This window comes from Protomyctophum bolini (assembly GCF_963924005.1).
Source record: "Protomyctophum bolini genome assembly, chromosome: 16".
Lineage (NCBI taxonomy): Eukaryota > Metazoa > Chordata > Actinopteri > Myctophiformes > Myctophidae > Protomyctophum > Protomyctophum bolini.
The window spans coordinates 14,709,622-14,737,427 of record NC_137877.1 but is presented as its reverse complement, the minus strand read 5'-3'; the positions used below and the strand labels follow the sequence as shown (position 1 = coordinate 14,737,427).

At 41.8% G+C, this 27,806-nt stretch overlaps 2 protein-coding genes across 4 annotated transcripts; one reads left to right on the top strand and one right to left on the bottom strand.

The window, feature by feature from the left end:
• Window positions 1–1,006: 1,006 nt before the first annotated feature.
• On the bottom strand, window positions 1,007–16,897 carry LOC308330502 (interleukin-1 receptor type 1-like). Of its 3 annotated transcripts, none has more exons than XM_080785385.1 (14): window positions 16,598–16,896; window positions 14,335–14,460; window positions 8,538–8,612; window positions 7,268–7,520; window positions 6,747–6,939; window positions 5,724–5,895; window positions 4,804–4,872; window positions 4,240–4,375; window positions 3,908–4,062; window positions 3,405–3,548; window positions 3,012–3,179; window positions 2,523–2,848; window positions 2,106–2,333; window positions 1,007–1,273 (listed from the first exon to the last, which is right to left on the bottom strand). In XM_080785385.1, exons 3-14 carry the CDS (start codon window positions 8,608–8,610, stop codon window positions 1,259–1,261), a joined length of 1,932 nt encoding a protein of 643 aa, XP_080641511.1. In that variant the 5' UTR covers window positions 8,611–8,612; window positions 14,335–14,460; window positions 16,598–16,896; the 3' UTR covers window positions 1,007–1,258. The 3 variants fall into 3 exon arrangements, with proteins under 3 accessions (XP_080641511.1, XP_080641510.1, XP_080641509.1); XM_080785384.1 differs by lacking the exon at window positions 1,007–1,273 and adding an exon at window positions 11,359–11,456 and having other exon boundaries at window positions 1,283–2,333; window positions 16,598–16,897; XM_080785383.1 differs by lacking the exon at window positions 1,007–1,273 and having other exon boundaries at window positions 1,283–2,333; window positions 16,598–16,897.
• Window positions 16,898–16,982: 85 nt separating this feature from the next.
• On the top strand, window positions 16,983–27,516 carry LOC308330840 (uncharacterized protein; the record flags this gene model as incomplete). The annotated part of the gene is made up of 6 exons (XM_080785915.1): window positions 16,983–17,067; window positions 24,345–24,711; window positions 25,019–25,190; window positions 25,644–25,827; window positions 26,658–26,744; window positions 27,070–27,516. 6 exons carry the CDS (start codon window positions 16,983–16,985, stop codon window positions 27,207–27,209), a joined length of 1,035 nt encoding a protein of 344 aa, XP_080642041.1. The 3' UTR covers window positions 27,210–27,516.
• Window positions 27,517–27,806: the final 290 nt, after the last annotated feature.

The following is a 27,806-nucleotide window of genomic DNA, read 5'->3' as shown; positions in this document are numbered from 1 at the left end:
TTTACGAAATGACAAAAACGATGGGTTATAGCCCATGTTTTTTGAAATTTTGAAAAAAAATGTTATCCTCGTTTCTCATCATTTTGGACCATGGGCTATGGACCCATATAGTACGGCATACTATAGCGCGCCGTTTTTCATCATTTTTGAGGATTTGAAAAAAATGACGAAATGACAAAAACGATGGGTTATAGCCCATGTTTTTTGAAATTTTGAAAAAAAAAGTTAGCCTCGTTTCTCATCATTTTGGACCGTGAGCTATAGCCCATATCGTACGGCATACTATAGCGCGCCGTTTTTCATCATTTTTGAAGATTTGAAAAAAATGACAAAAACGATGGGTTATAGCCCATGTTTTTTGAAATTTTGAAAAAAAAAGTTAGCCTCGTTTCTCATCATTTTGGACCATGGGCTATAGCCCATATGGTACGGCATACTATAGCGCGCAGTTTTACATAATTTTTGAAGATATGAAAAAAATTACGAAATGACAAAAACGATGGGTTATAGCCCATGTTTTTTGAAATTTTGGAAAAAAAAGTTAGCCTCGTTTCTCATCATTTTGGACCGTGGGCTATAGCCCATATCGTACGGCATACTATAGCGCGCAGTTTTACATCATTTTTGAAGATATGAAAAAATTTACGAAATGACAAAAACGATGGGTTATAGCCCATGTTTTTTGAAATTTTGAAAAAAAAAGTTAGCCTCGTTTCTCATCATTTTGGACCGTGGGCTATAGCCCATATCGTACGGCATACTATAGAGCGCAGTTTTACATCATTTTTGAAGATATGAAAAAAATTACGAAATGACAAAAACGATGGGTTATAGCCCATGTTTTTTGAAATTTTGAAAAGAAATGTTATCCTCGTTTCTCATCATTTTGGACCATGGGCTATAGCCCATATAGTACGGCATACTATAGCGCGCCGTTTTTCATCATTTTTGATGATTTGAAAAAAATGACGAAATTACAAAAACGATGGGTTATAGCCCATTATATGTTAGTTCTATTCAGATACCCTGAATAGATGGATACTTCTTTTCAGTAGCAAAGCAGTGGAATTAGCAAGTCTAGTCAGTGAATAAAACCTGCAAACCTGAAATGATCAGGGCCTGGGCTGTGGCTCAGTGGTCCAGGCACCTGGCCGGTAGCCCGAGTCTGGCAGTGTGCCGCGGGCTCGACTCCCGATCCCAACGGCCTTTACTGCATGTCACTCCCCCATCTCTCTCCCCCATTTCCTGTCAGCGTCAGTCAGCTACAGTCCCTCTATAAAAAATATAAAATAAAGGCGAAAGCCGCAAAACAACATTTGGAAGAAAAAAAAGCCTGAAATGATCAGGAAAGCGTGAGTTGGAATGGCACATCTGTAGCACCACCCTGTGGTAACTGTGGGAACTGTTTTGTTATGTTTGTAGTCATTTATGTTGTATTGTAAAGTGCTTTTAATGTATAATAAATGCTGGTGAGAGGACAACATTGGAAATACGTCTTAGGAGTTTGTTGTTTATCCTCGAACTGCAACTTTGTGGTATTTTGTATTCATGCACACACACACACGCACACACACACACACCCTCAGTATATTAACAGGTCTACACCAAAATAACCCACATAATGTTAACGTTTGTCATGTTATCGACTGTGTGATTAAAAATTAAAAAAATATTCTACATATTTACAAGTTATTGTAATGTTATTATATTTACATTACAGTTGTTCAGTGATTCAGTGATTTCTTCTCCTTTTGCTTATAATGAATCCATTCAATTCCAGTGTAGTTTGCATACGACTAAAAGGTTGCTGGTTTGGATTCCACCTCCAACAAAACCAGGCATTGCATTGTGTGGTCAGATGTGAATTTCCTCAGTTTTGCCTTTGAGCAAGTCATACCTCCCCTTTCTTCTCGGTCGCAGACACGTGTCCCAATCTTGGCTGCTGTCAGCTGAAACAACCTTACCCACAGACATAACTTCATTCATTTTCATGGTAAAGACTTTTCCATCCAGTTCAAATTGGTAGGACCCCATCACAAGGCCAACAGCGACATATTCTCTGGACGAACAGCTCTTTTACCCCTCACAGGCATGTGGTACCTAACCTCCTTCCAAAATCTGGAGGACGGCGACAGAGGCAAGGATGAAGCCTCCTGTCCTCCTTTCTCCTCATCGGCTCCAATTCTCTCCCGCAAACGTGTCCCCCAGCCTCTCGAAGTCTTCTGGTTCTTCCACCAGCACACAGCTCCCTGTTTCTTCCGCAGGTGACGCACCGACTCCGGGAAGAGGGCTAGCTGGGCCGGGCTGACCTCTTCCATCTCCACCAAGACCACCTGCAGAATGAGAAAACAAGGGAGGAAATAGGAAATTATGCACAGTGAGCAATAATTATCTGATTTTGAGTTAGTACAATTAAATTAATTGTACAGAGAGAGAGATAAATAGACAGACAGACAGACAGACAGACAGAGACAGACAGACAGACAGACAGACAGACAGACAGACAGACAGACAATATTGACCTTCAGGGATCCCTCCATCAGTGCTCTGTACATGGCGGTGTCGTGTTCAAACTGCTGGCCAGGTCCTGGAATGTCTCCATCGTTGCAGGATGTATCTGAACTGGTACAGTTGTCACTGATGTTTATGTTGTGGTAACTGCTATGACCACTGTGACCGTCACTGTGATCCTTGTGGCTACTGCTGTCAGACATATTACATTTAACATCACTACTGTAACACTGGTTCTTATTGTCACTGGTGTCACTGCTATTGAAGGTGGAGGCGGTGTAGAGCAGGAGGAGGCAGCGACTGGCCTGGATGTTTTCCTCCACCGAGTCCACAATGGCTAGAGACGGAACGGAAAGCGGAGAGAAGGAGAGATTTAGAAGGAGAGAATTAGAGACAGAAATACTTTGTGTGGGAACACGCTAGTAGCCGACTGGATAGTGCATTCATTCAACATTCAGCAACTTTGTGCAGCTGTACTTTTGTTCCGTAAGATAGCGTACCTTGTCCAGGCAGGCTGTCACGGCCGGCTATAAACAGCTTGTAGCCCCAGGTCCTCTCCAACACCTGAGGCAGTGTGTGGAGAGCAAACATCTCCACTTCTCCACTGGCTCCAGTCCCAAAGCACTGTGCGTATGCTATGTAGGCGTCGTAGCGTTTACCGTCAGACTCTAACAGAGAACATGGAATATGGTACAGGTTTAATCTAAAGTGCAATATAGTTAGCCATGAGCTACACAGTATGCATCAGGATTTGGATTTGTTCGACCACATCAAAATGTGAGCAACTGCACTCTGTGTACTCTATGTCCTGTCAATATCATCAGTGTTTTGCAGTGTGTGTGTGTGTGTGTGTGTGTGTGTGTGTGTGTGTGTACAGCACTGTGAAATCGTACCTGTGTTCTTGTAGAAAACAGGGAAAGCCCTTCTGAACCACAGCACAATGTCGATCTTGAAAATGTAGTAGAAGACAACAGTGCTGATGAAGAGGACAGTGACACCTCCCAGCACCGATCCAATGGGCAGCAGTATGTTGTGATCTGAGGAGGAAAAAATAGAACATACCCATACAATATCACCAAGGCTCATGTGCAAATGAGAAGGATGTTAGTGGTGAGAATTTAAAACAGACATGATGGCCATCCCCTGCACGCTTCATCAGAACAGCAGTTAGGAAAGCATAGCATATTGCCTGAAATATGAAAATGTCAAGTGGTCTGCCAATTCCATCCTGTTCTTTCTTCATATAACTCCTCGTGTTGACTTATCAGTTACTTACTATTAATAGCCTCTTGTACAAACTCTTCTGTAGCCTACGCTACTCTATCACTCACTCTATCAAACATACAGTACACATACAGTGTGCACCACTGTAGCCACTGTGTTCATTGGTTTGTACCTGCTGGCAGCAGAGTGAATTGACTATGGGGACAGCCTCTGTCATTGCAGGCAAAGCAGGTGTAGTTCTTGTAGAAGTCCTGCTCTGTCAGGTGGGAGAACTTCAACAGGCGCTCCACCCACACACCTTTCCTTGGACTCTCTTCTCTGGTTGAACTAATGTAGGAGAGGAGAACATTGTGAACAGGAGAGGAAAATATAAATAATTTGTTCTCGCATGCATATTATGTATGCCTTGTTTCTAAAATGCAAAGCGGAATAGAATGGCTGCTGTATGTGCGTCTCAAAGAGGAGCATAAAGTAATGTTAAAGTCACACTACAGTACTACAAACCTTTGTGATTCCATGTAAATGCGTTCAGAGGGCTCTTCTGAGACTGCAGTGTCTTCGCTGGTATACCAGTAAACATCCACATAGGACCTCCCCACACAAGGCACGAACACCCAACAGCGCTTAGTGAAGCTGGAGCCTGGACAAACACACGTGCACGGGAAGAGATACAGATTATTATTACACAGCTTGGTTGAATGCTTGATTCTGATTGGTCAATCGCTGAATTCAGCTTTCTGGATAACAGACAGCCCGCTGCTTAATCAAAGGCTCGGAAAACTTTGGAATACTTTAATTACCCTAAGCAAGGAAATACTTATTTCTGTTGTAACTTTTGGGTCATTTTAATTAATGTATTAAGTAGCCGTGTCATTGTTTATAGATAAATCACCCTATCAGTGATTTATTTATCAACAATGACCACCTAGCCATCCCTTACATAACATGCATCGTGCACGTTACATTGTGCATTTTCCATTCCACGGTACAAAAATAATTTTTGCTTTAAGTTTATTCGTTTTTATTTGTATCTATTTAGGATGTTTTACTTTTAAAAATTTTACTCACCCCATTGGGCCTTGATAACCTCCCCGAAGCTGGTTGGGTCATGGATTTCGGGAGGTAATTCATACTCCTCTGAAAGTAAAAGAGCAAATGTGATTAATTTGACTGTCTTCATTGTTTGATTTGTCTGCACTATACAGTATGGACAGATGGTTGCTGTTCTTCTTGAATCTGACTTGAGGGAGATGGCATAATGGCTCTCATAGCTTTAGAACTACGTACGTAAGTATTGTATTGTCTTATTTCATCTTTCTCATCTTATCTTCTCAGATTGTATGGTGATTTTCTTTCAACATGGCACACATAATGAGATTAAATAATAGTAAATGGTTTTAATATGACTTCATTAATTGTCCTTTACTTACAGTAAGTAACAGAGTCTTTACAAGTCTCCTTAAAATCAATCAGACAGCTGAGGTTGATTCAGAACCCAGCTGCTCGAGTCTTACTAAGTCCAAGAAAGTACTGTATATCTTATCGCTCCAATTCTCAGAAATGTACACTAGATTCTTGTCAGTAAAATAATCAATTTGGTTTGATTAAAGTATTGAATGCTTTAGGGCCAAAATACATATGATTTTATGCTACATTATGAATGATCCAAACATGTCAGGTTGCAGGTCTGCTTTCTATTCTGTCCCTAGAGTCAAAACTAGACATGGAGACATTTTTATATACCACATATTGAAACAAACTCCCAGGAAGCTGTAGTAGGTGTGCTACATCTCTCAGTTATTTTAAATGAAAGCTGAATACTTTTCCATTTGTCGCTGCCTATTATTGAGGCTTTTGAGTCATTTCCTAACCCCACCTTTTTCCCCCTATTATCTTAACTTTAATTATTTTCAAACTGTATTTAAATGTTTCTAATATGTGTTTGGACACACATGCAACATAGTCCTACAAAAGGACTATTTACTCACCTTTAACCGAGGCAAAAATGGTCTCCGAGATGGAGACTGTGAACCCTGTGAGGTTAAAGGTCAGAGTGCACGTGTAGGAGTCACTGTCCTGAGGTTCCACTCCTCTCAGCTTGAGCATGGTCACATCACGGTAGGTGAACTTTCCATCTCCATCCTTTATGGCTGTACAGTTCTGAAAATGAAACCGAAGCAATTAACACATAACACAGGTTGTAGGCCTAATAGCACATTTTTTTACAGTTTTACAGTGTGACACTGAAGGGGACATCTAGTTAAAGTCTTGTTAAAGTGCTGTTTGCCTTTTACACAGAACAATGCGTTTATATGTGTCGTGCAAAATGTCCAGTGCACGTTACACACAACAGCCAAGTAGTCTAGTGGTTACTCCTCGCAGAAGATAAAGGTCAAAGGTTGAGTTCCTATATCAAAAATTCTACTGTGCACCCTTGAGTAACTGAACCCCTAGAGGTTGGTTGATTGATTGATTGAAGTATTTATTAACAGTTTGCAGAATGGGTACATTTCACATGAAAGCACAACTCAATACAAAGACTGTTACTGTGGACGACACACCGATAAAGTGTCAGGGTCCACACTTTTCAATTCATCAGAACATTTAGAGACGTACAAATATACACTTCTATAAAAAAAACAGGAAATCATGTAAGGAGGTCAAAAAGAGAAAATAAACATATACAGTATGGAGGAAAGGGGGTGGGGCTGGGGATTCAGATTTTACGCGGGGCAGTTTCAAATTGCAGCCGTCCGTATGTGCCCTTTGAGAGCGGTTTTGAAGGAGTCAAGGAATTTGCATGTCTCAATGGCTGTTGGTAGGGCGTTCCACATTTTGGTGGCATAGGATACATGCGTATCTTGGTGGTGTAGCGAATCTTGTGGACCAGACCCATTGCAAGATGCTGTACTCTGTCGTCAACCCTAAGCCATTCCAGGTTCAGTTGTTATGGATAAAAGTGTCAGCTAATTATCTAAAATGCATTTCATCATCTACATGGCACAACTCACCTTGTACCATTTGAGGGAGTACTCAAGGGAGTAACTCTCCAGTTTCTCTGTGATGTCTTTCAGAGGGCAGGACAAGATGTCGTTCACCTCACTGGTGAGTGTTTGGGTAGTAATCCGCGGTCTACTGCAATTTCCAGGGACAGGCTTGTCTACGACCAGCTTTGAGTCCTGTCTGTAGCACCGAGAAGGAGTGCTGTTGAAAAACAAAAGAGAAATAATTATTCTTCTGCGACTTTCAGTGATGCCTTGATAGTTGGTATGATTATCAAAGTCACTGGTCTTAGAAGTCGACATTTCGAATTGTTCTTTTATAGAGCTAGACTGATATATATTGTGTGTGTGTGTGTGTGTGTGTGTGTGTGTGTGTGTGTCTTCTCCCCAATTTACTCATTTTCATTCCCAAGTGATCAGTGAGCTTGTACAGTAGATATGCTATTTTCGGCATGCAACGCCGTTGTACAACGGAGTATAGATTGCGCAATATACAGACACCCTCTCGCTCCACAATGAGACTGTAGTACCTCACAATGCACACGTAGTCTCCAGCATCCTCCGTGGTCACATTGAGGAACCACAGTGTCTCCGCGCGCACCAGAATGCGTCCAGTCTCGTTGCCCAGTTCTCTGCCCGATAGCAGGTGGTACCAGGTGACATTGTACGGAACGACGCTGAAGTCGAAGACGCTTGGGGATACTAGTGTGCTGTTCAGCATGGCCACGTCCCCAGGAACGGAAAACACCCGTTCAAACTGCAGCCTGTAGTCGGTACAGTTCTCTGAAGAAAATAGGAAGACATAGACTTTACGCAATTCTGTATTTAAGCCCAGAAAGGTTTAGAGAGGAGCTCTGCTGTTTTAACTGGTACAGGAATTAGCCACTTCACTAAGTCCCTCCCCAACCCATCCTTGTCCAATAGGCACGTTAACAGCGAAGAAAGCTTGACCTGCATAGCAACCGTTGCTAAACTATTTGGATTGGCATTGGACAATCACGTTTTGGGGTGGGATTTAGTAAAGGGTTAGTTTCTTCATGAAAAGGGGCCCACTGAGCATTTTTCAGGGTATTAGACGTCTAAAATACGTCTAAATGTGTCTATAAATGTATGTTTTTTTAGCGGTCTAGGCTTAGATCAGACGTTGAAACGACCTTGTTTCAACGTCTGATCTAAGCCTAGACCGCTAAAAAAAACGTAAAAATATATAGATGTTTAAAAAACTGCTAATCAACGTCTTGACCTCTAAAAAAACGTATTTTTTTAGACACGGTATAACACATTTTAGACGGACGTCTAATTACCGACTATTGCTCAGTGGGGGCCAGACATGCATTTATCACTCACAACATCAGAGGGAGAAGGGTGAAGGCATTTTACTAAACACCTCAGTCTGATGCCCACAAGGTGTCACTGTGGAGCTGCTCTGTGCTTCTAGCTTTTGGAGGCAAAACAGTTTCACAGTAGTTTCACAAGCTGACACTACTGTAAATGTTGGTTCATATTTTCAAATATAGGTACTGTACTTGTTTCAAATATTTCTATTTAACACTACAGCAACATCTTTCTTCGTCTTCTTTGTAGAATTCTAGATACATACACACAATTAACTAGGCAGTACCTTACTGTGTAGTAAATATTATGCCAGTTTTGACAGCCTCACATATTGCATATATTTTGACAATAGTGAACTAGTGAAACCAGAAAATCTGTCTCTTCCCCTGTATTTTATAATAATCTACTTTCCCTGTATTTTGTCCCTTTCTCCATTCTGTTGATTTGATTACTTGTAAAACTCACCTCCTAAAGCCGAGGAGCCTCCAAACAGACACAGTAGAAAGAGGACAGCTGCCAGTATCTGACTCACGCCCATGACTGAAAGAGAGGTAAACAAAACACAGTAATTTACAACATCATACTTTAAAGATAAGTAAACAATTAGAATAAATGACTAACAATTTACTGTCTGGAAGAACAGGTAAACACACAATGAGAAGGTACATATATGCCTAATGTCTGGCCTCTACCTGACAAGATACTATAACGTCCCAAAATGCAGTCAACAGGCCACATCACATGCATTCATTCCTCCATTGCTGAAGTAATCCTGAACTCTCACTAACCACAGCATAGGGATTGCGTTAGGCCCAACAGGGAACCACACGGACTGACGTAATCCTACTGGAAGACACTCCCACTCAGCGTTGCCAGTAAATTTACGTTCAGAGGGAGGACAGGACTTGTTGAGATGCTTGTGATCCATGATGTTTTTCTGTCACCCCTGTCCCTAAATGTCCTACTCACTGTGTGTCATTTATTCTGACGCACAGAATAAATGGCAAACAGTAGATGATCACTAGTTGAGTGAGCTATAAAGTTGCTGACCTAATTTCTTATCAGAACAGTCTGTTGCACGCGGTGGTGTAAGTACATTTACTCAAGTATACACATACATTTTAATGCCAATTTGTGGGCTTTCACTTGTAATTTATTTTCTAGATTTGAATAGCTACCACACAGCATGTCAATAATACATTACGGTACTCTTACCATAGTAGGCTGTATCACGTTTCTTCTTTTCATTCAGTATTCTTTTAGGGTAGATAGTAGCCTATAGATAGCTTTAGTTAGGGTTTCTGTGGCGAGAGCTACTGTATAATTGATAAAGACCTTTACCAGAACGCATTTGCAAATGCAATCACATGCGATCATTGCGATGGAAACCAAGATGAGGAGAGCGAGAGAGAGAGAGAGAGAGAGAGAGAGAGAGAGAGAGCACCATTAAAATAATATAGTTTCAAGTCTCTACGCCACCACAAGACAATGTTAAGATTGAGTTTATTATTTTTGTCATGAGACAAAGACGGACCCTTAAGGCACTGGCAGGTTAGATTGAACAAACCCTTTCTTCCTGTGAGGAAAAGTTTAAACTGTCATGCAGTCCTGACAGTCTGGATGTTGCTGTGAGAGGTTTGGAATCAGTAATACAGCAGACAGTAGTAAAACTCCCAGGGACAGGCCCAGGCACAGTGAGGAGAGCGTGGGAAGTAGATTTTCCAGGCTCTGGTGTATACGGGCTGAGACGTGGGAGTGACGTTTGGAAGTCAGAGTTCAACTGAACTGGCTGAGTGAGTCAGGGAAGGGCAGGTATTCTCCCTCTCCATTCCTGATTGTGTTTTTGACTGATATGAAGGGCGGCACAGCGGGTTCATTAGCAGTAAACCTGCACGTCTCACAGGTTCCATAGTAGTCTACGTTTCAATAAAACTGTTTTCATAGCCCCCACTAAGTCCCCCCTTCCCCACAAACCCAATTGACTGACTTCTATGTAAACCAACATTCATTAGCCCCCGCTCTAAATTTGGATAGACTATAGATCATATCTATAGTCCCCCCAAGTCACAATTCTCTGGAGCTGTCGCTGACCCATGCATGCACAGAGACTCATGCTTCTGTAATGCATGTCTACTCTTGTCCAATGTCCACTATAGATGCTTCCAACGAAGCAGATAATTAGGCATACGTTTCTTGAGGGCAGCTCGGGGGAATTAAAGGGGAGAGTGCATCTGCCCTGTCTTTCCCATTGTGGTCTAGGCTAAGAGACTTGAACTGAATTGACTCAATGTCATTGCTGAAACCCCAGTGAGGGAGGGAGGGACCCTAAATCCAAGGCTTTCTCAGCGAAAATGCTGACATGCTACCAGAAAACGGCTACCAGTTATGGGGAAACGGGACTTTAAAAAAGGGAACACATGTTGCCCAATGTTTGCTGACACTACATGAATCTACCAGGGGACAGTGGATGTTTCCGTCCGTGTCCATTATGCCATGAGTGAAATGTTTGCCAGTTCAGTCAGATGAACTTTGTCCATCTGTTTTAGGATTGCCGCAGTAAAGAGGCCATATGTACAGGACTAGTGTAAAACCTCAACACTGAACAAAATCTAAACAAATCTGCGAGATAACATTATGCCAGCTTGACACTCTTTACAAACACCGCACCTTACATTACCACAATCGCATATATTTTGACAATAGTAGGCTAGTGAAACCAGAGAATACTTCACCAGACACATTCATTAAAATATATTCAGTAGTAGCAGGTTACATAGTGAAACAAAGTTAGCATTAATTGCAGCTGTGACAGAATGTGACAGTATGCTCTGAAGGTGAGAACTCATCATGTCAGAATGTGACAGTATGCTCTGAAGGTGAGAACTCAGACAGAATGTGACAGTATGCTCTGAAGGTGAGAACTCAGAATGTGACAGTATGCTCTGAAGGTGAGAACTCAGAATGTGACAGTATGCTCTGAAGGTGAGAACTCAGAATGTGACAGTATGCTCTGAAGGTGAGAACTCATGGACACTGATTTGATGTGAAGGAGTCCTTACAGTGATTCAGTGTCAGTTAAGCTGACATCCTGTAGAGTCACCCCGAAGGAGCAAACACCAACCATGATTCAGCAACAAGGCATTATAATAATCGTCTAAAGATAGGAGATAGAGGCAAAGGGATGACGCTAAAGAGACTTTAAACGTTTTGAGTGGACGTATGCTCTATGAACCAAATGAGCACACGTGTGTGAGTGTGTGTGTGTGTGTGTGTGTGTGTGTCTTACCTTTATTGGAATGTTGATTTAAGAGGGTAACGCACCATAAGTCAGAGCGTGGTGGTCACAAGAAGTGTGTGTTTTCAGGTCCGTTTGTATAGTGAGATCTGTGATATAATTATGATGACAGCAGTGTGCACGAACAAGGGTTTAAATGTGTTCTCCTATACAATGCCACCAAAATGTCTAATTGATTGTTTTCATTGATTTCCTCCCGCACACTCAGATCAGCCAACGCAGGGAAGCTGGAAGTACCCTCACTAAAAACACCGGGACAACGCTCCACACGTCCCAAACTCTTCTCCCTTCTGGCTCCAAAACTATGGAATGCACTTCCCATTACAATCAGAACTGCAGCCTCACTCCCAATCTTCCGCCATAGTCTGAAAAGCCACCTTTTCAGACTCCATCATGGCCCGTAGCACTTACCCTACCCCCTTAGACAGCACTTTTTGTAGACTTAGATAGCATTTGATACAGACTTATACCATGTTATGTAGACAGCACTAGAATTGCATTGTATGTACTGTAGCGGCGGTTATATATATTAGCATTTTGTGATGGGGGAAAATAAATTGTGGGAATATTTTAATATACAGTAGATGATGGAACTCATTCAACTCAACTCAACTCTGAGTGCCATAACTCAAATCATACTCAATCATTATCTCAGATACTGTAGTCTGACCCTAACCCAGTTGAGGAGTCTTGATGCCAGCTAGCTATCAGCTTAGCCTTTGAATTATGATGGATGGTGAGAAGGTTCTACAAAGCACATGAAGACTAAACAGCAAAGAGCCCGCTCTGATTATGGGAAGTTATGTAACACTGATGAGCTTCAAAAAGGAATGTGAAAGAAAAAAACAAAAAGGCGGTGGTGAAGGTTCCCCATAAAGCTGTGTGGAGCACAGCTTTATTAAACTAAACACATTTCACACTGGATGAAACCATTTTCAGCAGATGTGACGTATGCCTTTCATGCATCTGCAGAGTTGATAACGTGGTCAAATGGTTACTTGTTGCGCTAAAAGATGGAGGCATACACAGCAATGTGTATGCATGCAGGCGGCAGATGTGCCAGAGGTTTATAGGACAGCTAATATTTGCAATAACAGGTAAGGAAAAGTAAGATAAGATAAGATACACCATGTATTTATCCTTAGGGGGTATTCAGGTGTCATAGCAGCAACAGCCAACCTTCTAAAAGAGGTCCCTAAAAATAAAATAAAACAAAACAGCCCCACTATTTTTGATATTTCACTATTAAAGGTAGGGTAAGTGATTTCACTTAAAAAACCTTAGGTTTCGTTTTTGGCTGTGGGACCTAAGCCTTCGTCCAATCAGGATAGAGAGTCAAAAACGAAACCTACGGTTTTTTGACCCCCAGGGGGTTAACTGGGGACAGGGAGGAACTCCTTATATGGTCAGCACACTCTATAGTAGAGAGGATTATCACAACAAAACAAAAAAATAAGTGATATTTGAATTAAGTGAAATCACTTACTCTACCTTTAAAAAGAGAAGCATTTTGGATTCACTTTTTGAATACTTTAGCACCTAACGGCCTCAACATGGAATTTGATCTAAGACCCTTTATGGATGGTGGCCCTGGGTAGAGCATCACGTCTAGCAGCCTACTTGGCCTGGACTTATTTCCCCCTCTCCCTGATCTATTTCAAACCCATGGCCTAAATCTCTTGGAAAAAAATGTTTTGTGATCTCTGTATATCCACTTGATTTAACATATGGCTAGCTATTAGTGCTCCTTTCTGTATGAGCTCTCCTCCACAGGAAGACCCACATTGATCTCCTTGCCATTTTTGTGCTGTCTTGTTTTTGTCCTGGGTTTTATTATGCTGTTTTTGTGGAAATTTTTCGGTATTTTATAGCCTACCCTTTATACTCTTCATACATTTTTTTATGCATTTAACAAATGCAGCTTAGTTGAAGGTGTTATGGCCTGGTATGGAAACTGTACTGCCCAAGAAAAGATAAGCCTACGGTGAGTAGTCAGTATACGTTGTGTATATGGCTACAGTCTATATCAACAGCTGAATGAATAATAACCGTTAGAATGTAATGCCTATTCTTTCGGTTGTCTGAAAATCCCTAGTCGGCTAGTCTACTCCTGCAAGTTCTTATCAAAATCAAAGGTGACTCAGGTCCTGACTATATTAAAGGTGACTCAGGTCCTGACTATATTACATTTCCTTACTCATGGTCACACAAGTCAACCGTCAACCACAGCACTTCCCACTTTCCCACTATTCCAGTGTTAAGTGTAACTAAACTAAAGAGGAGTGATCCATCTCTCTTCCCTTACAATCTGATGATAGTTGTACAGTAGCGACTGCAAAGCAAAATATGACACATAACGATTATAGTAACAAGAACAAAACATATAGCTTGAATATTTATTTTTAAATTACCCATTTGAGTTCAGAAGAGTACTATTCATTTTAGACTGACACATGTGTAGCTATTCTTTAATCAAATGTATGCCGTCAGAATAAGCCTAAAGACACCATAAGTTGCTTTAATGAATTTAAATTTTTGTTTGTCTTTTATTTGAATAGCAGCGTAATCACCAGCTAATCACATGCATTTTTGAATTAATTATATGTTTTGTTAGTTACTTAGAACATGTCTAAAATAACCTAAAATATATTTTTAAGGTGTTAGCTAAATAAGTGTCATAATTCGATTAATCGGCAGATGAATCGATTATGAAAATAATCGTTAGTTCCTTTACTTTACACAAAGTATAAAACATTGTTTGACACCAACAAGATTGGAGTACATGTGTAGTGGCCAAAAATAGGATGCCCGTTTTTTGGGAATAAAAATAAAGCTTGGAAAACACTGAAAGACATTCAAGATCAGATCTGTCGTTCAAGTCAGAGTTGAAATACATATCAGTTTGAGGAACACTTCTTTCACAGAGGCACTTACAGAACTTCTGAAAATAGAAGAAATAAAACTCACCTCAAGGAAAAGGCAGCTGAGACACCAGCACTGTGGAGATCGAAAGGAAGAGTGAGGAAGGAAGTGAGTGTTTCCTCGACAGTCACAGTAGGAGAGGAAACCTCCCTAACATGCAGGCAGGAGGGCCTGAGAGAGACACACAGATCAACCAATGTAAACAAAAGCTCTGCCAAGTCAGAGTCTAGCTGTGCACACATCAGAAGAGTCATACAAAACAAGACTTTTTAGACTAGTCTAAAAACATATTTCATGGCCATCTGCCCATTTTGAGATATTGTCCGCACTCTGCCATTGAAAATGTTGTGGTGCTGTATAGAGAAAGGCCATGTGGTCTTCAAGATTTGTTCTGTAAAGTAAAAAATTCATATTCATTATTGTGTGTGTGTGTGTGTGTGTGTGTGTGTGTGTGCGTGTGCGTGTGCGTGTGCGTGCGTGCTCGCTGCTGTCCTAAATAACAAATTTGTAGGGGTTAGGGCATTGTATAAAAACGGCAAAATAATGAATAAGGTAAAAAAAAATGGGATTCCCAGACATTCATTTGGACCTGAACATTTAACCCATGTACTATTCCCACGCTTTTCTTCATAATATAATAACGGTTCATAATTTAGAATTCGGTACAGAATTTGAAATTATTATTTTTGGGGGGGGGGGGGGGGGGGGGGGTAGGGGGCCCCAGATTATTTTCCAAAAAATAACTGAATGGCTAGAAAATGGAAATTAAGAGTTTACATAGTACATGCACACATTTCCTTAATGATTATATCTGGTTTCAGTATTTATTTATGATGAAGGGGGGGGGGGGTCCCCCAGCCACTGTTCAAAACCCCTGTTCTACCACACACTACTACAGGATTGAATCAGGACAGGAGAGCTGCTCAGAGAGAATACACATGCTGCTGAATGTTTGTTCCTTCACACACATTTCAGTTACACTGAGAACTGTAAAACACAAACCACAAAGCAAGCTCAGAGGCCTTCCACACGGCTCTGGCTGTTCCCCGCTCACGTTTATAAACTTTCCTGCGTCTACATTGCGGTTATGTTAATTATGTATGCTGTATACACGAGACCTCGTCTGGATGGCCCCTCCGTCGCAGAAAGAATACCCCCTGCCACATCCCGCCCTCACCCACAGGAAACTTCTACTCTCTCTTTCTCACTGTTCTCGACACGCTCCTTGTTTGATGGAAGAATAGGGGGTCGCTGTCTTGCTGAGGTTAGGTAGAATACATACATGGGCAAAGGTGTTCAGACAGACTGAACACGTTTGTCCATGTACTGTATTTTTGCAACACGCTAGTGTTGAACTTTGTTCAACATGATGGTGTGTGTGTGTGTGTGTGTGTGTGTGTGTGTGTGTGTGTGTGTGTGTGTGTGTGAGTCCATACTTCCATGAAGTCGTTGTTGTTGAAAAAGAGACCTGTACATTTCACAAGCAAGTTTCAAAACATACAAAATATTGCCCAAACATAAAAGAACTAGAATATATTACAGCCTATACAGGATGTTACTGCATGTCAAAGAAGCAGTTTACTCATGTGTTTGAGAATCTGACCCCTTTGACCCCCCCCCCCCCCCCCCATGCAGTGTGCACTTCCATGATAGATAGTACGAAACAAAGGCATGCACCTTTGTGGGTCTGTAACTCAGACAGTGTACACATGGTGTACATTTGCACACTCTCAGAGTTACATAAACATGATTTTACAATATAAATTGTGGTCCCAGAGATAGAAATGCCATTAAATTGGGGTCCGTATTCCGTAATGCATGTCAAACTGGGGGTCCTTGAAATGAAAATGATTGAGAATCACAAGGTGTAAACATCTTCTCTTATGGGGGTCCCCTGGCATATCTTTTCAAATGGGGGTCCACAGGCTTAGTTATAAGTGTCAATTTGGGGGTCCTTGACAAATATATAGTTTGAGAACCACTGCTGTGAACCACATCATGATCATTCATGTTTATTGAACAGTTTTGTTCTAGACTCATGCTCTCGGCAATACATGAGGAGTGGAATAATAAAACATAGCCTTTGCTTGTTTCTCCCACGGATAATATATGGACAAACAGACAACTTTAAAACATGATGCACAAATATCGTGTAGAAAGAAATTAAGAATGACGTAGACGTCAGGTGGGTGGGGTTTTGTAGTAGACTACTACACGTGAGAAACAAACAGCTTTGTCAGTTTACAATGCAAACAGGCTGAAGACCATTACACACATACACATTCATAGATAAACTTTTAAAACTTACCGAATTGTCGTTCTTCTCCACGTTGATCGCAGTAGCATAGCCGCCTATAGCTATACGGCAAATATTCTCCTATGTTACAAAAACACTAAACAAAAACGGCATAAATTCACGTCTATCTCAGTTTAAAAACGTGCTCCAAGCCTCCAACTCACGACTACGCTTAGCCCCATATGTGCCCTCTCCCTACGCTCATTCTAAGGGCACATGCAAAGTTGTGGATGTTGCAATTTCCTGTAAAGATTCTGTTGGAAGTTGTCATCTGTTTGTTGCAATAAGGATGCATTGAGGATAGAGACATTTGTGGTTGATTCACTCCATGCGGAATTCCATTAAAATGTTTTACTCGTGTATCATTGTTTAAGGCTCCGGTCAGTCCGGTGGTTTGATGGTAAACGTCGCCATCGGAGGTGCTGCATTCACCGCTGCTGCTGCCGGCGCCGCCGCTCCCCCGTCCACGTTCATGCCGGCTCGTCTGTAGGCCTACTGTTTTTCTCTTGAATAAAGTCACTTTCTCTCGCCGCGCACCGTTGCTCAAAGTAGCTCCACTTCTGATACCATGTTGTGTTCTTTGTCGGAGGCAAGGAATACTACCAGAGCTTGGGTAAAGTAGTTTACTGAACAATAGTTTTCAGAGCATCAATCAACGTGTGTTTACAAGTAGGTATAGCTTGTCGCCTCCCAAACATTCCCCGGCCCTTTAGTATGACGTCATCATTAATGTGTTCACCCAGGTAATGACATTACACCACAAGTGGGAACAGCATACTCAGTGACAGTGCCTTAGTTTTACCAGAACAGGGTTCAATTGCAGTGCCCTGCTCAGTTTGTGTTTGAGAAGCACTGATTTACTAACCTGACGCTGCCAGATGAGGGCGGTATTGGGGAAACATAAGCTGTGAAACAAATTTGTGTAGCAAGCTTTTTGGATCTGGCAGCGTCAGGTTACTGATTTACTGCACCCATAATAAATAATCTTCAGACACTGCAATGCAGTGTGAACACTAGATAGAAGCAAAACGTCGGTTTTCCAGTCTGTCCATGACAGGTCTGACAAGCTAGTAAAACAAACACGTTGAAACTACACACCCGAAGACAGTTTCACCTGCATCATGTATTTGAAATTAAAATTGCATAAAAATAATATATACTTTTCAGGATTCCAGTTAAAAAATAGAAAACATTACAATATAATATTTAGTGGCCGGGTGGCCCTCTGGAGTGAGTGTGGAAATATATAGTGGCCCTCTGGAGTGAGTGTGGAAATGTATAGTAGTGGCCCTCTGGAGTGAGTGTAAAAATGTAGTGGCCCTCTAATGTCTATTCCATTTGTACACTCTCAGAGTAATGGGGGTCCTTGACATTAAAAAGTTTGAGAACCACTGTACACTATATGGAACAGAGCCTTCATTATTATCATCGGTAAATCATCCCAAAAAGGGAGCAGCATTTTGGTGTGCAGATCATAGACATAGAAAGTCGCCATGCAACTCCTTGCAACCAAACGGTTGCGAGTAGATGCATGGTGTCTGGCGGTCGCCATTGGTGTGGTTTAATTTGGGCCATTGAATTAAACCAGTTGAACCACTTGGGTCGACATGGGTCGACGTGCAACAGGACATCTCACACCACTGGGACGAACGCTAAAACCTATCTCGTCCCGTCTCAACTCTTTGTTTTTTTTGGGGGCTTTAGAGGCAGTATGATTTTCTGGAACTGTAGTCTTTAGTTTCAAGAAGGTGGCGTAGGCTACAGTAGCCCTACAAGTTCCTTGTTCTGTGTCTCATCGCTTCGTTTGAGTGGCTTGGCAGCAGATTTGAACCGGAAATACATTTGACAATTTAATAAAATATATGGCATGTATAATGTATTATTTGATGCTCTTGTCCCGGCTTTTGAGGCACTAGCCCCTCCAATGCATGGTTTTCTGAAATTACGTCATACATAGGCCAGCTAAGTCTGTGGACTGTTAAAGTTTGCCAGGAGCTTTTTAATGTTTGTTTAGTTTAAAATAAAATATATTTTTATGCCAGTCAAGTCTATGGACTTTAATGTTTATTTAGGGTAATTATGATGTAATTTGTGCCAGCGAGGTCTCTGGACTTTAATGATTTGTTTAGGGTAAATAATCAGCGACGTCATTGATATAAATACATGTAATACATTTATTTCATTTTTCACGGACATAATGAGAACATCAATATGCCCCCAACAATCTGGGCGCCCCTCAATTGAGTCACTTCACACAAGTGCGTTTTCCCCCTTTATTCTCCTTTCCCCTTTGTTCCCCCTTTGTTCTATATTCTCTATTTTGTAACTGCAAAACATTTGGTCCTTGTACAGAAAATCTTTTCAACAAATCCTTTACACCGGTAAACTTGTGATATGACAATACACTTTAAGTTGAAGTTGCTATTCAGTCAATGGTTGCACTGTTAGAGTATATAGGCCTATAGGGCAGGCCGATAACTTGAAAAAATAAGGAAAGAGACACTTTCAAACAAGGTCCTTAATTGCACAGATCAACCATGCAAATTTGCCATGACGTGCACATCATACCATACTAGTACTGCAACAATGCTTTACGTGGGATACTGACACTCAAAGGAGGTTTACTCAACATCCGTTCATCTACTACTGTAGCAATACGGTTGTGACAGCAATGACAACAGACATGAATGGGTACCATCTATTGGTCCAATCATGGTCCTGTGCATGACTTGTGGTCTAGGGGAAAAATTACAAGCTTCAGAGACACACAAATGAGCCAAAAACACACAAAGAAATACCTTTGCTTGGACCTCCAACACCCTCACATGATGTTGATTCCCTTTCCCCTATTTGCACACACTAGGGGCGTATTTGTCACTGGCTAAAATAATATTGTCTGCGTTTACATTTGAGGGGTAGAGGGGTATTTTCAGTTGTACCAGAGTTTCTGACCTGTTGCATTATATTTATGTACTGTTTGTAAACTTGACTAGCTGGAGAATTTCCCACAACACGCAACATGCTGTAGGCCTCACTACAGTTAGTCAGTCATTAACACTGGAGCCAGGAACTGCAAGTGCAGTCTGTGGTTGTGTCACCGCACCATTTAACCACTTGAACCCTATACTACACATTATTAATTGCATTTAGCTGCAGTTGTAACTTGTGTTGACTGAATGCCCTGTTTAGTTTTTAACCTGCAGGAAAACGTTCAACAAAAACAGCCAAGGGATTCATGCCTTTATGTCTTGAAAGCTCTTGCAAATCACTGTAGAGTAGATTACCGGGATGCATTGGTTTTTACAGGTTTCTATTCACTCCATAGTTACTAGCTCATATGTATTGGAATACTATTTGGCCTAGTACTATTTTGGACAGAATAAACAATGGCAGAATAACGGAACATTAATTGTGACCATTAGACCCATCCCAAACCTTACTGCATGCTTATGAACCTACACAGTGAGCACAGTCTGACATTTTAGAACAGTTGCCACAGGCAGAGCTGGCTCCCAAGAGGACACTGCTGTGCAGTGCAGTGTGCACTGACTGCACACAAGATAATAATAACTTTAATAATAACTTTATTTATATAGCACCTTACCAAAAACAAGTTTACAAAGTGCTTTATAGATAATAATAGCAGTAACAATACAATAAAAAAAAGGCTGTGCAATAAACTAAATTTTAACCGAAAGTTTAACTTGTTTTTAAACAACTATAAAATCTTAAAATCTATTCTAAAATGTACGGGTAACCAATGAAGTGCCGCAAGGACAGGTGTAATGTTCTCACTTCTCTTAGTGCGGTTCAGTAGCCTGGCAGCTGCATTCTGTATCAGTTGCAGTCTGTGAATGTTCTGTTTACTGATACCTGAATAAAGTGCATTGCAGTGATCTAATCTGGAAGAGATAAAAGCATGGATGACTTTTTCTAAGTCTGAAAAAGTAAGAAATGGCCTGACCTTAGCTAGTTGTTTCAACTGGAAAAAACAGGATTGGACTACCTTAGTCATCTGGAAATCAAAGGATAGCTCAGGATCAAACATTACACCTAGGTTTTGGGCCTTCATGTTTTGATTTCTGGAGAGCGTACCAAGACAGGAGGTGAGATTATCAGTAATTTGTGTGTTTGGGCAGGGAGGGGTGAATATAATTAATTTCCGATTTAGACTCATTTAGTTGCAGGAAGTTTCTGGACATCCAACTTTTTAGGTCAAACTGAGGCAGGCCTCGATTCAGGTGATGTCAGAGTGACCAAGGCTTTATGGGGACGTATAATTGCTTGTCATCCGCATAACAATGGACATTTATATTGTGGTTCCGCATGATGAGGTGGAAACTGACCTACTGTAGCAAGACAATAGGAATATATACAGTACAACCCACAGATAACAAAGACGCACAAAATAATAATTAAACAACATGACTAACAAAAAAACTCCCATATCTGCTGGGTGGGATGTGCAAACATATAGTAGCAACATCTGTGAGCTCTTGCGACAGGAAGAGTACATCCACAGAAATTACAACCTGAACCACCAGTAACTAAGGGGTTTAGCATGGGCGAGTCTCTAATGTACCTAGGCTACAGTACAAACAGAGCAGGTACCATTAAATATGTTTTGATTTGCTGCTATTTCTTTCCTTTCTATGTAGTTTTGTACACTAAACTGTGAAGTTGCAATGTGTTTACCGTTTTCTTCCACTGTTTGGTTTGTAACCACTGCCTGTGTAGCCGTGTGTTCCCTTAATATGTAAACAAACTGACCTCTCCCTCTGACATAAACAGAAGATCTGCTGCACTCTGTTGTAAACGTCAAAATAAGACCACTTTTAGCTGGTAGGCTACTAAACATTACAGTGTGTGTGTGTGTGTGTGTGTGTGTGTGTGTGTGTGTGTGCGTGCGTGCGTGCGTGCGTGCGTGTGTGTGTGTGTGTGCGCATGCGTGCGTGGGTGGGTGTGTGTGTTCTTCTGTGGTTTGTTAAACTTAGAGAGCGAGAGAGGGCTGTACATTATATTGGGAAACCTGTGAAATTTCCACTGTAAATGTGTTGTGTGGGCAGTTTAAAACCACCAACTAACTGTCAGATCACACAGTCAGACAGACAGACAGACATACAGACAGACAGACCACATCATCAGTCCACAACTCCACATCATTACCCTGCAGGTGATGGACCACTCGAACGTAAGTAAATATTTTAACTGTGTGTGTGTGTGTGTGTGTGTGTGTGTGTGTGTGTGTGTGTGTGTGTGTGTGTGTGTGTGTGTGTGCGTGTGCGTGCGCGTGTGCGTGCATGTGTGTGTGTGCTCTGAAGATAGGCACTGATCCAGAAAAGTGTAGGAACCGCTGGGCTACACATTAACGTTACATGACATATCATGATAAAGTATATATACTGTATATGTGTGTGGTAGTGTTAGTGTACAGTATACTGTAAATGTAACATAGTAATGCATACGGTTGATATATTCATATGGTTGATATGATTATGTAGATTTGATGTATACTCATTTACCAGCACATGTCACTACTGTACAAATATTACGGAATGACTCACAGTCATAATTCTAACCAAATAATCTCATGGGGGAAACCATGCATCACTCTGTGTGGGTGTAAAGGATTGCCCTGCTTATGTAACGAATGAAGCATTTCCAGAAAACACTTAATGAAAGTGGATTTGTTGTTACTGATTATTTTTACAATTGCTGTTGTAAAAAAACAATGCGTACCTGCCTAATGCCTATAGTACTGTACTTGCCTGCCTCTCAGTGTCTGTTCTATAGTGCCTATACTGACCTTACTGTATATTAGACTGTAAACATGTAATACAGAATGGAATTCAATAAATAGACTATATGATTGGGCTTCAAGAGGACAGTTTCAGTATCTATGAAAAGCCTCTACCAATGACCTCTAGCCATAGAAACCATGCCATTGAATTGCATGCATAAGCGGAGGCGGTTTCATTTTGTCACAAAGATTGGTCACTAGACTGGTGACAGGAAGGTGGGAATGTCACACTGTGATGATGTCACACACTCTATAGACTACATATAATGTCGTCTTCAACATTAAGGACAAAAATGTGATTGAGCATTTGTGATCAATTCAATACGCACCTCCCTGAAGACCTGAATTTCCTGAAATGAGCATTTATGTCAGTATCATCTTCTGTCTATTATTAATTTCTCAATACTATTATTTTATTTTCAGTAGTATAGTATACAATAATGTTTATGTTATATTTCTTCCTCATATTGAATCATCATTCATTTATTTAAGCTAGGCAGATTAAATGGCACTAGTTGTTAAACATTTGCTATCTATGCTTTGAAATTAATTGAGTAGCTCACAATGCAGGTGACATTTTTGGAGCAAATTCTATTCAACCAAATGAGAGTTGGCATCTTGTTCGAAAGCTTTTCATTGATGCTTTGATTTTGATTTTTCTCGTTCAGAGTGTTATGGTGTTCTTGGCACTACTGTATGTTGTGGCCCTCCTCATTGGCTGTGTGAATGGACGGCGAGCTCTACCTCCTCTGCCAATCAAAGGCAAGTATACAATTCTGATTGTACTTCATAGTTACTTGTTGTTTGACACAATATCTCAGAGGCAACGCCTGGCTTTGTGTGCGCCCTCGGTGACGTGTTTCGACCCTTGGTGTCTAAGGGCAAAGACCCGTAACATATCTTAAATGAAAAGCAGCAGCAACAACATTCATTAACAAAAAAACTAAAAGTGAATAAATGAATGAATATTTACATAAAATGGATCAATTAACTGAAATTGGGCTAACAACAACAAAAGACAAACTATAACTAAACCAAAAGGGATCCTTTCCGAAGGGATCAAACTAATAATCAAAGTCACTGGCTAAAGTGGTTGGTTGGGGGAAGGAGGAATTGCGCCTCCTACCCCAGCTCAGTGAGGTGAAGAGCAGCCACCCAATCCTGTGAGGGTGATCAGTTCCTCACAGGTGAGAAGGAACCTGGCCACGCCTCCGTGACCAGAGCATCAATTACTGGTGTTGATTGGCGATGAAGCCATTTGGGGTGTGGTGTTGAAGCCAACACCCCACCCCAGCCTCTTTCACAATGAAGCCAACACCCAAGCCTCTTTCACAGAACGCTGCAGCTCACAACCTGGACTGAAGACAGAGAACGCAACCCAATACCATCCTACTAATAATAATCACCCCTCAAACTATCGTTAACTAAAAGTATAATAATGTACCATCATATGGATATACACTAATATATAACTCTAATATAATCACAATAATAATACATATGGCCAGGGGCCATAAACGACGTCATGTGGCAGCCAAGTCTATGGACTTTTTATGTTGGTCACTTGGTCTTATTCATGCCCCCCGTGAACACCCCCTTGGCGTCATGTGGCAGACAAGTCTATGGACTTCGTGCATGCCCCCCTCACTTCACTCGAGTGTGATCTTTTAATTTGTTTTACTGTTTTACAATTATTTCACATCTTTACTTAGTTACTGGTTACTTTGCTGATGTAGACCACTATTAATACAAAGAATACATTAAGTGATAAAATGGTGCTGTCAAAAAACGAACCGGGGCAATTTTAATGCAGTCACGCAACGCGGGCAGTGGAGCCACCCTTCATTGATTAAAAAGGGAACATTCCCTGACGGTGACGGAGACGCGACACTGACGTGCCCGGTGGAGCCCCGGTGTTATGTTCACACATTTAATGGCTCTCTTCTTCTTCTCTCCCAGACGGATGCTTCCAGGTCTCTGCGGAGCTGGAGCTTTTCAGACTGCGGGGGGAAGCAGTGATCCTCACCTGGCCCAAGCTCCAGAGGACCCTGCATGTACGGCGGCTGACCTCAACCACAGCAACCTACACCTTCTCCAAGGGCAGCGGGACAGGGGCCAGGGCCTCGACCACAGCAACTCACACCTTCTCCAAGGGCAGCGGGACAGGGGCCAGGGCCTCGACCACAGCAACTCACACCTTCTCCGAGGGCCGCGGGACAGGGGCCAGGGCCTATGGTCTCGAGGGGCGCGTCCAGCAGCATGACGGACAGTTGTGGCTCCTCCCAGCCCAGGCCTCGGATTCAGGAGAGTACACCTGCATCTACAGGTGCTTAAAACAGAACGATCAAATATTTAATGGAACTAACTAGGAGCACTGAGCACTGAGCAGCCATTCTATGGCACTCGGGGAGCAAATCAATTAGGAGTTTAGAGTCTTACTCGGGGACACACATCGACACATTGCTGGCCTGGCCTGGAATCGTACCTGGGACAACCAGGCTCTCTGGCTCCCCAGGCAGGCTCACTACTCACCACTCAGCTATGGCCGCCCCCATAGATGGTAACTATGTTTACGTTAGATGGCCTTTCCGTGGCGTCATTTAAATGTGTTCCTTCCTTGTTCTTCTCTGCAGAAATGAGACGTACTGCATAGCCGGGAGCATCGCTGTACACGTGTATGACTCCAGGTCCATAGATATGGACAAGCTGTCTTATCCCTGGTCTGCCGACGCTGGTCAAAGTGTGACCCTCGCATGTCCCTCACTCGCTCACTTCAACTGGACAGATCACATGGAATGGTTCAAGGTGAGTGGTAGACGTGTGTGTGTGTGTGTGTGTGTGTGTGCATACTGCTAGGATTAGGGGTTTCATTTTGCATATCTTATCTGCTATGCTTTTAGAGGTTTAATAGTTCAATATTTTTCAGTTTCATATTTCTTTGTTAAAGCAGGTTTACTAGTTTTTTTTTATTTTGTAAAAAGGATTAATTAAATTTAGGACTGAAACTAAGGACTTTTTTTATTTCAATTAACTAAACTAACTAACTAAACTATCTTCTTTCTTTATTTCACATCAAATCTGTATTTTGTCAGTTTTAGTCAACTAACTACTGTATAATAATGAATAACCTTGGTTGGAATGTATTTCTGTGGACACACAAACATTGTATCACTCTTTGTCAGCAGTGACATACGAATATAAAACAGTGATTTGTATTGCCTCACTTCACACGACGGTGTCCTGGTTTGGTCCTACCAGGAGCCCAGTGCCACGGCGCTCCAGCTGCGTGCCGCCGGCGCCTTCCGCAGAGGCGGAGACGACCACCAGATGACCATCCCTGAATTCAGCCACTCCCAGCAGGGCCTGTACACGTGTCGCCTCACCGCCCTCATCAACGACCAGCTGTATAACGTCAGCAGGACCATCAGGCTCCATGTACAAGGTGGGTCCAAACAAACAACAACCTGCAGTCACAACATCGGAATACCGCAGGGTTATAGGCATTACAGGCATTAGCCTGTGGACCCCCATTTGAAAAGATACGCCAGGGAACCCATAGCAGTGATTCTCAACCCGTTTCATTTCAAGGCCCACCAGTTTGACATGCATTAGGCTACGGACCCCCATTTAATGTCATTTCTATCTCTGGGACCCCCAATTTATATTGTAAAATCAATGTTAATTTAACTCTGAGAGTGTACAAATGGAACCAAATCCATTTGGTTCCATTTGTACACTGAGTTAGACCCATAAAGGCTCATACATAGTCTGGATTTTCGGTGGTGAGGTGACCACCGAACTACAACATGACGTCACAAGCCGCAGTGAAGAGCAAACCACCACCACCGCTTATCTCTGTTTTTACTCACCACCGCTCAACGTTATTTCAGCTCCGGTGGTCAGCTCACCACCTAGGGCATATGCACAGACTGATTGTTATAGTGGGTTCCAACAACTTGGGATGCCCTAGAAGGAGGCAAAAAGGCTGGCAAAGTATTGTGGTGTCTCTGCTATAATTGGCAGCCGTCATATATGGGCGGAGACGCTGTTACTTATATTATATAGAGTAGCCTATATACTATTGAGTGACATGCCTGTTGTACCTTGACAACACATGCCATGAATTTGTAAATGTGACTCTAATGCACCTATAATATTTGTGTCCTTGTATGCATCTCTTTTGTGTGGACATACATTGTTAAAGTGTGTGTGTGTGTGTGTGTGTGTGTGTGTGTGTGTGTGTGTGTATGTGCATGCATTGCCTACTACCAGGCATAGATCCAATAATGCAGACATCAAGGCCTACCACTGACCTTTCCATGACCTCTGATCCCAAACATCCTACCAGCACTGTTGAGAGTGAGTAAATTACCCTCTATATTAAAGCCTATCATCTTTTTATTTTATTTTATTGTTTTGTCTATATATCATTTTGGTTTTTTTGGTTGGATTGTCTATAAATGGAACAGTCTTTGAGAGTGCTCATGGTGAGTACTAGTACTGTGATTTCAAACTTGTGACGTATGTCCCAGTGTGTTTGGGAACTAGTGTACTATAGCACTATACAGTATAGGCTACAGCAAAATGCCAGTGCACAAAAATGGAACCCAATCGTTCCAATTGTGAACTCTCACAGTGCCTTACTGTGTCTAATGATCTCTCTCTCTCTCTCTCTCTCTCTCAGACACCATGTTCACCTGGATAGTAGTGGTCATGGTGGGTCTGTCCTGCGCTCTGACGGCGGTCTCGGTCTTCCTCTACTTTCTCCTCAAACCCAGAAGGAAGACGGACTACGCCCTGGCGCGACAGAGCAGTGTCTTCTAGCCCTGCGTGGTCCAACATTATGTCCTTTCAGCACTCCAATGGAAAGTTTTAATGTCACAATGTTTACTGCACTGGCTCTATCTGGTATTTGACACAACACAGCTGAGTTGACTGTTTGAAGTACTGTAAATGCACTGTTCTTTTGCAGGCACGTGCGGTCGTGCACACATAATATAGACATGAAAGGGGGCTTGAGCCCCTGCCCCTTTTACACCATGGTTAAAAAGTGCCCTCTCCAGACCATGGAGAGGGCACTCTCCATTTAACTATGGGGAAATAAATAAGGGCGCTCTTATCATCGTACATCATCCAATAAAAAAATGTATATACTTCCTCATGAATTCATTTGTCAACTTAGGTTATTATCTTTTAACCATGATAGAATGTTTAAAAAAATCAATCTATTTAATGTCAATATAATAAAAAATTATATACAAAAAATACATACAAGCAGGGTCCTGCAGTGCTTGGTAGCAGGACCCTGCTACCAAAGCTGTTGCTGTAGAGCTGCTCAGGTCACTGCGAGAGGATCCAGGTGCACTCAGACAGGCTGAGATGGTCAGATGGTCTTTGAAATACCTGTATTTGAAACAGGTT

Bases quoted from the DNA above. Each gene is read 5' to 3' on its own strand.
- LOC308330502 (XM_080785384.1), bottom strand. From the start codon at position 8,610: ATGGGCGTGAGTCAGATACTGGCAGCTGTCCTCTTTCTACTGTGTCTG. The intron at 4,376-4,803 runs GTGAGTAAAATT...GTGTTTGTCCAG, and splicing joins GGTTATCAAGGCCCAATGGG to GCTCCAGCTTCACTAAGCGC. The intron at 3,180-3,404 runs GTACGATTTCAC...GTTCTCTGTTAG, and splicing joins TGTTTTCTACAAGAACACAG to AGTCTGACGGTAAACGCTAC.